The 10,026-nt window shown below is 45.9% G+C and overlaps 5 protein-coding genes across 5 annotated transcripts; 2 read left to right on the forward strand and 3 right to left on the reverse strand.

Annotated features, from left to right (window-relative positions):
• Positions 1-60: 60 nt before the first annotated feature.
• Positions 61-1,799, reverse strand: EDB91DRAFT_1138953 (uncharacterized protein). The gene is made up of 5 exons (XM_041318910.1): positions 1,243-1,799; positions 1,169-1,191; positions 990-1,111; positions 824-932; positions 61-769 (listed from the first exon to the last, which is right to left on the reverse strand). The coding sequence occupies exons 1-5, from the start codon at positions 1,347-1,349 to the stop codon at positions 189-191; spliced, it is 942 nt and encodes a 313-aa protein (XP_041176424.1). The 5' UTR covers positions 1,350-1,799; the 3' UTR covers positions 61-188.
• On the reverse strand, positions 1,649-6,499 carry EDB91DRAFT_1249364 (uncharacterized protein; the record flags this gene model as incomplete). The annotated part of the gene is made up of 14 exons (XM_041323066.1): positions 1,649-2,044; positions 3,437-3,519; positions 3,581-4,090; positions 4,139-4,230; positions 4,285-4,411; positions 4,465-4,659; positions 4,715-5,109; positions 5,156-5,193; positions 5,230-5,304; positions 5,352-5,517; positions 5,569-5,762; positions 5,815-6,183; positions 6,235-6,447; positions 6,494-6,499. The coding sequence occupies 14 exons, from the start codon at positions 6,497-6,499 to the stop codon at positions 1,649-1,651; spliced, it is 2,859 nt and encodes a 952-aa protein (XP_041176425.1).
• A 428-nt stretch (positions 6,500-6,927) lies between these two features.
• On the reverse strand, positions 6,928-7,323 carry EDB91DRAFT_1082830 (uncharacterized protein; the record flags this gene model as incomplete). Its single annotated transcript, XM_041315539.1, has 2 exons — positions 6,928-7,060; positions 7,109-7,323. 2 exons carry the CDS (start codon positions 7,321-7,323, stop codon positions 6,928-6,930), a joined length of 348 nt encoding a protein of 115 aa, XP_041176426.1.
• Positions 7,324-7,732: 409 nt separating this feature from the next.
• Positions 7,733-8,563, forward strand: EDB91DRAFT_1082831 (uncharacterized protein; the record flags this gene model as incomplete). The annotated part of the gene is made up of 5 exons (XM_041315540.1): positions 7,733-7,796; positions 7,844-7,890; positions 7,955-8,213; positions 8,251-8,286; positions 8,412-8,563. 5 exons carry the CDS (start codon positions 7,733-7,735, stop codon positions 8,561-8,563), a joined length of 558 nt encoding a protein of 185 aa, XP_041176427.1.
• Positions 8,564-8,812: 249 nt separating this feature from the next.
• EDB91DRAFT_1337099 (uncharacterized protein) lies at positions 8,813-9,759 on the forward strand (the record flags this gene model as incomplete). Its single annotated transcript, XM_041325567.1, has 6 exons — positions 8,813-8,840; positions 8,970-8,981; positions 9,140-9,204; positions 9,275-9,398; positions 9,471-9,624; positions 9,657-9,759. The coding sequence occupies 6 exons, from the start codon at positions 8,813-8,815 to the stop codon at positions 9,703-9,705; spliced, it is 432 nt and encodes a 143-aa protein (XP_041176428.1). The 3' UTR covers positions 9,706-9,759.
• Positions 9,760-10,026: the final 267 nt, after the last annotated feature.

A 10,026-nucleotide genomic window follows, 5' to 3' on the forward strand; every position in this document is an offset into this window, starting at 1 on the left:
TCACGAATAGCTCATTGTATTTTAGGTATAGATTACAATGTACAGATGCGGCCTGATACGAATGAATTTATATTATAATTTCTTGTGATGCTAAAAAATGTCATGATATCGAGTTGCTCTCATTTATGTCCACACCCAGGCTGGGCTCGAGGGAGTGCAAGGTCGCGCGGAGGTCTCAGATGCGGCGGCTAAAGGAAACTATGACGCTGCCGAGCTGGTGGAGCTTGAGACATCCTCGCCTTGCCTTTCTCCTTGGATATTGCGACCACCCAAACCTCCTGTACCAAAGACCAATACCTCTCCGGCTCGACCAAAGCGTGTCTTACATGTCCACTCTCTTCAAACAGCTCGCACCGGACATCCATTCCGCGTTCCTTCGCAGTCTCAGCATGTTGCACGACCTCTTGCCATGGAATCAATTTATCCTTGCGCGAGAAAAGGTAGATGCGGGGTGTGTGGAGGCTCATCCATGGTAGGATGCGGGGGTTCCACATATCGGTCTGGATGCCTTTGACTAACATCATGTCCTTACCGAACAGCAAAGAGAGGCCGAAGCGGACAACGAACACCGTATATATGAAAGTGAGTATGATGGATCTGAGAATTGGGTTGCGGATGGCACTGTTGAAAGAACGTTTGAGTGCTTTTAAGTTGAGAGCCGTTGGGCATGAGTCGAGGATCAGTGCGCCAGTGAATGACCCGTGAACTGATGCAGAACCATATTTCCGCTGCAGCATATGTCCAAGAAGTGTCATTTGCAGGGAACCTCCTGATATTGCCATACAGGTTTAGCTTGTTTCGAGTTCAACTTGAGTGAACTTACCATTGGAAAACACGTGAGTAAGTATGCGGGGAGGCCGTTGGGTAGGAGAGGAAGATGGCAAGCAGTGCAGTGCTTCTAAGGCGTCAATGACAGGCATGAGACGTCGTTGCTTTTGATTGTGTTAGGCGACAAGATAACGGCGAGTAATTACATGTGAGCTGCTCACCCTAGTACTAATTGGAATCCAGAACATGTCGGGATTGCACTGAACGACGATTTGAGACGCGTTTGGATATAACTTGGTATATGCATGAGTATAATTCTGCAAATGTCCAAGTTGTGCTCCCACTGTGAACGCGACTCGTCAGACAAGGTCTACAAGTACGCAAAATTTGAGGGTCTTACTCCACCCGAATATCAAAATGACACTATAGAGTGCTCTGTCAGTTATCTAGCTGACTGATGCATACCCGACTCACTTTGGTGATGTAGCGTCCTCGGAGTCCTGGCATTGCTCACGGATATCTATCCCAGTGCCAATCACGCTGGACTCTTTCAGCACGCGAACTCCAGGTGTCGGTGACATGCTTGTAAATATGAGCCACGAGCTGATAGGCAACTAGTACCCAAAAGAAACCCGACGAAAAGATAACGGCACGTGTTCAAACCTAGACTTTGACTATCTCCTTCGATTGGATTGGCTGGCAGTGTACAAGCGCTGAAGCGCTATTTACACATTCAGGACAGTGACAGCGCCAACATTCGAGTCTAAGTGCAACGCAGCCTCCTTCCTTGTCGTAATCAAGACATGTCCGATTCTCGCCGTAATTCTTCCATGATGACTTGACCTGCGGTTCACTTGAACAATCCAGGACAAGGCGGCGGCTACAAGTGTATCGTGAGATTGCGGGATAGGCATGTGTTTCCGGGAACGTTCGAAGATATTAGGCCGGCAACCGAATAATCTCCTGACTGCACCCAGACCGCAGTCCCGTATGGACCAGGCACCATGCCGGTGCATCGTAGGGCCCCCCGACGTGGGGTGATGATTTCGGTGGTCATAGAAGGAGGGAAATTGTAATGCGGCCTGTCGACAGCGGTGTCATTGGACGTGATCATTGGACTCAAAGTCCAGAGTTGAATTTTGAGCGTGGATGACCACAGGACATCATTCTTCGTGCGTACAAGTATCAACAGCGGCTGCCCTTTCATTCCCGAAGGGTCCTCGGGCGAAGATGGCGGAACAGAGACAAAGATACCATCCACCCAGCCAAATGTGCTCTTGGGATACCGGTGATGGATGCATGTGCCGGGATGTGGTGCTAATTTTGGCTCCGCAAATTCGGAACGACAAGGATGGTTCCAATGCCGCGACGGTGCCGCACTGCAGCTGGTTGAAGCTTCGAAGGAACACATTAATTGTAAACACGTTACGAAAGCGCCATATCTGAGATCTGATAATCTGAATCGGAACACATACATATAGTACATACTAAACAAAGCCAACTATCGATTTCAAAGAGCATGGACATTGCATGGTGATCAAACAATTGAACGCTCGAAAATATCATAAGGAGCAGTAACATTCATTAAGAATTGTGTCAAGCTGACCCCTCCAACATAATCTCCTCGAGCTTGTACCTTCTCAAGGCAGCATGATAGTTGATATAACCATGGAAGAAACTGACGTAGGCGTCATATGCCTCAGGACACAATATGCTGTAGCCATAATGCATTAAATCTGGTACTTACCACACAACCGTATTGCATTAACAATGCTTGCTAGCCTGTCTGTAATGCATTAGAACATGCTAGCCATCAGAGCTGCCTCCCTAGTAAGCTCGCGCAGTACACTGGCTGTCCGCATATGTATTCCTGTCCTCCGGTAACTATATATTGGCAACTACATATTTTTATTCCCCGGCAACTAAAATCTGGAGACAGAAGACCATTCATTGCAACGAAGCGCTAGGCACGACAGAAGATTAATTACACTACAGAAGGTCAACTATACTAGGCACATGAAGCAGGCAGCATGAGGTCGGGGAATTGCGTGTCATCCAGTGAGGGTATGGCGCCTGATATGAGGCTTGAGCTTGGAGGGGATATCTGGGGAAGGTACGGAGCCCACAGCACTCTAAAGCGTGATGCAAGCTGACGTTGAATGTGTGCCTGTTTGTTAGCATATGCTATCAAGCCCTCGCATTGAGCCGCTGTCTCACAGACGAGTCGGTCCTGCTGCTCGTCCCACCAGTTGGCTTGCCAATCGAAAAACTGTAGCACCCTTCACATCTCTGTTAGAGTCCGAACGATCTGAGATAGTAGAAGAGAAAGAGTGATAAGTCCGAGCCCAAGCCAGAAGGGACTTTGACGAGCGACACACTGATGTCGGCTCGTGTCCTACAATATGTTTTCCTTTTCTGTTCTGATATATTCCGTTTCTATACAACTTACTATATAACGCCAGCAGTAGCACGAGTGCATCTCAGCTTCTTTCAAGAGACTGAGATGTGAGTTATTAGTATCCTTATATCGATTAGAAAACTAAACTGACAAGTCATTAGTATACTTGTTTTATTAGGTACATAGCTCGCTATACCGAGCTTCTTTCAAGAGACTGAGATTATACTTGTTTTATTAGCGTGCGGTCAGCTCCCACTCGTTATAACTCACCATAATCTCCTCCTGTAACAATTCTATCTCCTCCGCCCAGCACATTGCTCTTGCTCGGGACTTGCACCATTCCACGTGAACTCCTAGCAAAAGATTCAGAGACCACTGTCAGTAACAGCTCATAAAGATCAAATAAAAACTAACCATCCACGTCACCTCCATCGCTACCTGTATCCACACCCGTCATCATCCAGATCCACGTCAGGCGACGGCAACCTTCAGTCTCTCTGCTGAAAGGGTCCACTAATGGTTTCATGTCTTCGTCCTTCAGGTCTTGCAGGCGTCCTCGCCATCCCACCTTCTTCAAGAGGGGTGCCAAGGTCTTCAGTGCCTCCCACGCAACTCTGTATCTCTTCGTGCATGCCACCTGCCGCACGTGGACACGAGCAAGTGCATTCTGAGCACGGGTGTTGGCGCCTTGACCACGAACCCACTCCCGCTTGAACGTAAGCATAGAGCAGTGCACGCGAAGGCACTGTCGAAGCTCTTCGAGTGCATCGTGGGCCTGTGCATACCGCAAATCCCATTCATGATCTCGAAGTCGGGAATCACATGGTTTGCCTTTCAGATTAGACGGTAACCATAGGCGGATGTCCTCAGCACTCTCAAATGGCTGACAAGGGTCAGGAACCACAGTAGTGGTGAGAATCTGCACTGCAGGCATGTACAGAACCTGCGCACTTCTCTATGTCTCAATTTTACGATGCAGGACATTCCTCATTCGTGTGAGTGTGCCCTTCTGCGTATCAGAAACGTGGAGACCCATCTCTTCGGATACTGCTCTCACACGACGTCTGTCCCAGGTGTTAGTTGCCTTCGTCTGGTAGCATTTAGGTAAAGCTACTTACTGCTCCTCCTTGAGGTCTAATCCTGACGCGATAAGAACACTTGGTGAGATGTCGGGGTGCAGAGATAGGTCAATTCCGTGAGCGAGTTCTTCAGCTTCCATCTGCGCAAGTTTTAGACGGGCTGCAGCTTGCATAATTTCTTAATAGATGCTTCAGTAAATATAATTTGAATAGTAAGACAAAACTTATGGATCGACTTGCACTCGAGGGGGTTAGTGAGTGACGTGTCATTTGGGGTTTCCTCCCATTTCTCCATCTCGACTGTCCATGCTGACCTGTGGTCAGGGGAAATCGCAGCATTGAACTCCTGGAATGCAGCCTCGTGATCAGCCTTCTCAATGACAGCTTCCTGCATTTTATAGGCGAGAGATGTGCCTAATCCCAAAAACATCAACCAAACAAGAATAATAAATGAGTGTAAACCACATACCTAAGCCGACAACTTTTTTCCAGTTCCAATCCCTGAAATGATTGTCTAATGTGTCCCTACGACAGCCAGGTCCCATTGCTTTCGTGCTTGATGCGACCGGATTTATATTGGACCAGCCACATTTGGGCGCCTCCCCATCTGTACGGCTCACAAAACGCGCGAAATTGAAAGAGAACAATGTCTGACACTTGTTGACGTGTGCCAGAAGGTGGAACTTGGGGACGAAGAACTGAATAAAAATACACAAATAAGATATATGGTATGATTCAGATAGTGACTTCATGCGACTCCATAGATTCTTGTGCCATTGACATGCAATGTCATATGACACGTTCAGAATGTTGAGACGGCTGTTGCGGAGTGTGGAGAAAAAAAGGTAGTCCATGTTAATGTACCTAAGAATCGAATTAGTCAGAGCAGCTTCACAAGTGACACACGTACTTTTCCCCTTTTTGTAGGTCCCCGACACCATTTGGGCGCTTGAAGTTATGTCACGCGCAATCAACTGTCCCTACTCCAGTAGCTGCAAGGCCCTGTGATAGCTTTGTCTCAGCCATATTCACGGCATTATGGTTCGAGCAGGAACTTTTCTGTGGAGGTGTTGTCAGCGACATCTTGGACCAGGCTGTTTACATACCTCCTGTGTCTCGGACAAATGCTCCTTGAGGTGCGACTTGAACTTCTTCTCTTCTACAAAGTATGACCATCCCTCTGAGAGACTTGGGTCCACTTCATCGTTGGAAATATTCCGTCTCTTCAAGCAAAAATTGGCGTCAATAGCTACGAACAACGAATAAAGCCATCTAAGTGCAATTAATGCATTGCTTCATGTTCGAAAATGACGAGAGACTTACTGCTTGGCTTTTGGCGCTTCTTTCCAGTCAGGGGGTAGATTCTTGCCAGGCTGTGGGCAAGCTGGACAGAGGACGGCACATTCGCCCTCTTTGGTACCACTCACACCGACTGGATCATGACCACGGCCAAAATGTTTCAACATTTTTAGGTGTCGCCACTCACGAACCATATACATGAAGGATTCATAGCGGTCCTGAATTAGAGGTACTTTAGTTCATGCAAGATCAACCCAGAAATACGCCAACCTTCTTAATCAAACCAACATTGTTAGATATATGGACGAGCGAGTGATAGAATTCATATGCGGATGCCTTGGACTCAAAAGACAAAATCTGGTAATGGTGTAATAGTCGGAAGGTTGCCACTGTCCTTGGATCCACAGTTGTTGAGGGAAACCAACCCATGCGCAAGAGCTGTTTGGTATGAGTCTGGGAGGTTTCACAGCCACAGAAGTCAACCACCATCTCGTGTATTCCGTTTGTATCAACGAGGATGAAGTTGTCATTGAATGACTTGCAAGGCAGGATACAGCTTTCGCCAGTCGTGTGCCCCAGCTGGATCCTCAGACTGAGCTTCTTGAGTGATGTAGTTATGAAAAATGACCCCGTCCACTCCTAAAGTGAATCAACTCTTGACTCAGCCACTCAGAATTAATACAGACAAACCTTGATGCAATGAGTGGGACACTGCAAATGGTTGTAGACAGTGCAGTCTCCGCAGTATAGCTGCATGTCACAACAGTTGTCACATCGGAACAGGGCGGGATCAGAGCCACATTGGCAGCAAGTATCCGAAGTATAGTCCCCTCGGCCATCCATCCGAAGCATTTCTGCCAGATAGTCGTCACGACCGCTTAACCACACTAGAAGGGGATTATCCTACAAATAAAATCAGTGAAGCAAATTATGACCAGCAAACACTTACAGCCATGGTCCATTTTCACTTTGATGTAGCCAGGACATCATCAATTGCATCCATGTACCCATCCATGTACCCAAAATCGGCTTCATCTCCAGCCCCTTCAGAAAATGCGTCAGATTCAAGGTGAGAATCAGATTGTGATGCGCGTAGAATGTGCCGGTGGGAAGCCTTTATTCTACCCTTAGGGCATGAGGAGAAAGTTACAGATGTGTAGTAGACGGAAGGTAGAGAGCTGGCTTGCGGAATGTACGCATTTAAGTGTGTGCGTTTGCGACAGCCGTTATGAGACATAATGTTGGGTGGCTGCACTGATTGAAGCCCTCGAAGGGCGATGAGTAGACACTGAAGTTATTGTTTATTTGGAGAATCCAGGAATGGTATAAGCACATCGTGCAATTATGGAAGCAATACTGGGAGTAGGCACTATGTAGTTGCTACTAGTAGTTGTTTACAATTTCCACTTCTCCCTTCTCAATTGCCAGCCTGACCTTTTCCTCACCGATGGTGATAGTATCAACTTCCTCGTAATTGGCATTACAGATGCCCAGAACGGCATTTAGAGTGTGCTCCCTAGTGTAGATTTATATAAAATCCATCTAATGACCAGAGAGTACTCACCAGCTGGGTAACACACCCACCACATTGCCACGGGTGACGCAGTAGAAAGGTGGGTTCCAAGGGGTTTTCTTGCTACATGCCGGGATGTTATAATATACCCCCAGGTAGTGATGGAGAAAACATTCGTCAGCCATTGCGCTGGCAGGCAAGAAGGAAACCAGTAGTGTGTTCATGGACAGCGACGATCTCAGGGTATTCTGCAGTGGAAGGCGCATTGTCAACGAATACGATTATAGTCATAGTGGTATACATACTTAGTCGATGCTGGAGTTGTTATATAGTGGTGAATCACCGGGAAGGTCGCCAGAAGCCAAATTCTGCTCGGTGGACAACCATAGTCATAGTGGTATATGTACTTTCACCAGGAAGGTCGCCAGAAGCCAAATTCTGCTTGGTGGCTCAAGGGTGATAGCCTAAATAGTCGAGTAGCCTGAAGCTTGAAGAACAAAGCCTGCGATGTGTCTACATGATGGATGAAAGAACATCGCACAAAATAGGGAATTACATTTCATACTCCGCAGATTAGGTACTTGATTCACAAATTGAACTTGCAAGCGTCAGCTATATGTATAATGCAGGTGAGTTGCAAGTTTCTAACGCTCAATATACAGGTCCTACTCAACAATGACCTCCTCTGGCACTGATAGTCAAGTGCCTGCGGCGCCCATTGCTAGTCCTTCCAGCGGTGGTGTGTAAATACATTTGTTATTCTGTCTTTTCTAATGGTTGGTTTAGATTCTTCGACGGCACTCTTTGCTCAACTAAACATCAACGGCAACAATGTGGGTCTCATTGACCTCTGCCCTGTCTGTGGGTCGTACAAACACAGTCATTGTGACTATTCAGGAAGTGGCTGCTGCCGCTCCAGTAGTCACCATTGCAGCTCCTACTGCATCACCTGTCATCGACTCGACGGTGCACTTGTGGCATCTACTGCAACTATTCCAACCCCACCCAGTAACTACCACACCCCCAGCCATTGTCGCTGCTACTGTAACTCACACGCAGGCTCATTGTGGGGTGATTTATATCACTCCTGAGCCAAATTCCGCTGGCCCTTCTACTGGATCAGCCGTGGGCGTCACATTGGTGTTGTTGCGACTTGGTGAGTGGTATTTGACTTCCAGACTTTTTCTGATTAGTATTACAGGCAGTGGACATCCACCTATGTGACCGGGGTGAGCCGTTCATCCTATTCCAGAATTCGCTGCTGCCGAGGGGATTAGATTGATTGAGGAAGCGATTGACTGTGGGGATACCGAAGTAATTCCTTGAATACGTAGATTTCTTGCTCAATGTGTAGATGTTAGTACCATGTATGAACGCTTCTCTCGACTGGTGAATCATTTTGAGATTAATGCTGGCTGCTCGCACTGGGAAATCGAAATGTTGGAACACTTCAAATATAAACTCTCGGATGAAACTCCTCCCTGCTTGTCTAAAGGGTTTCCATAATGGATTGACAGTGTTGGGAGAATAGATGAGTACTCAGTTCATAGTAGACAAGATATTGTAGCATATCAGAAATTAATAACACAGAAGATGGTGGAGACTGCAGTCTCAACATATCATGGCAGTCATAACACATCAGGAAAACTGTATCTCTATATAGAGGACCATCCTCTATATAGCCCCGATAGCACACCACAGCTCTATACAGTCTATCGCAAGCTATCACAGCCGCTATAGACCAGTATAGACATCATGAAAGTCTATATTACCATAAAGTTTGGTAAGTGTATTTAGAAGTAAAACATTTCAAACTATAGACCCCAGTAGACTGTGGGAACTTTTTTCGATGAAAACCAAAGTTGTAGTCCTTGTCAAGGGAAGTCTATCCATAGTCTAATGACTTCAATAGGTCAAGATCTTAGTGAGTTATAAGGAAAATACTTGGAATTGAAGGGTTCAAAAGTGTTAAGGTACACCTTATTTATGTAAGCAAAAATGCGAAAATTCACCTTATGTGTATTCAAAATCCTAATGCTAACAGTCAATTTCATTGTCTTTTTCTTACTGTCATAATCCTAGTCCTAATAAGCAAAAACTCGAAAATTCACCAAGTCTTGTGTTGTGGCTTGTTTGGCACTGCTTATGTAAGCAAAAATGCGGTCAACCAACAAGTCTTTTCCCATTCTTTCCTTCCCCCCACTGCCCCCTCATTAGATTATCTTCCATATTTCTCTTACAATTTTCGAGTTTTTGCCTCTCTTCTCTTCTTCTTGTCTCTATCCTTCTCTTGGTGTTGATGTTGTTGGTGCTGGTACTGGTGCTGGTGCTTTGAACTCTGGTAAGTCTCCCTCCATAATTTTTCGCATTTTTGACTATTTGACTAATCTTTTTTCTAACCCTCTCCTTCTAGCTCTCTTCCCTCCTGCTCCCTCCCCCAACTATTTTCGCATTTTTGACCATTTGGCAAGTCTTTTCTCTGACTCTCACTTCCTCCTGTCTAATCCTCTCCTTCTAGCTCCCTTCCCTCCTCTTCCCTCAAGAATTTTCGCAATTTTCACTATTTGGTAAGTTCTTTCTCTCTGATTCTTCCTTCTAGTTCTCTTGCCTCTTCTCCTGTAATTTTCGCATTTTTGCCTGTTTTGTAGTTATTAGTTTACATGTATTGTAGTAGTTGAAATATAATTTGGAATTTTCGTTTTTTTAATTTTTAATTTTGAGAACACTATCATGGCAACAAACAGCTATTAAGAGAAATTTTTGCTTTGTGTTTTGAGCTATAAGAGCACAATAGCTACAATAGTTGTGGTATGTTTCCACCCAGCTATAGCAACTTTAATAGAGCTATATAGCACTATACACTGGTGTAGTAAGCCTGCACAATTGGGCACTTGGCTATATGAGCTATAGGGCTATGGAGTCTTATAGCAGTCTATAGTGCTATGGGTGGCTATATAGCCTTACCACAT

Source organism: Suillus paluster (assembly GCF_016628075.1).
Source record: "Suillus paluster strain FC165 chromosome Unknown EDB91scaffold_32, whole genome shotgun sequence".
Lineage (NCBI taxonomy): Eukaryota > Fungi > Basidiomycota > Agaricomycetes > Boletales > Suillaceae > Suillus > Suillus paluster.

Coding starts and splice junctions, on each gene's coding strand:
- EDB91DRAFT_1138953 (XM_041318910.1), bottom strand. CDS start 1,349: ATGTCACCGACACCTGGAGTTCGCGTGCTGAAAGAGTCCAGCGTGATT. Junction 933..989: donor GGATTCCAATTAGTACTAGG/GTGAGCAGCTCA, acceptor CACAATCAAAAG/CAACGACGTCTCATGCCTGT. Junction 770..823: donor TACTCACGTGTTTTCCAATG/GTAAGTTCACTC, acceptor TGGCAATATCAG/GAGGTTCCCTGCAAATGACA.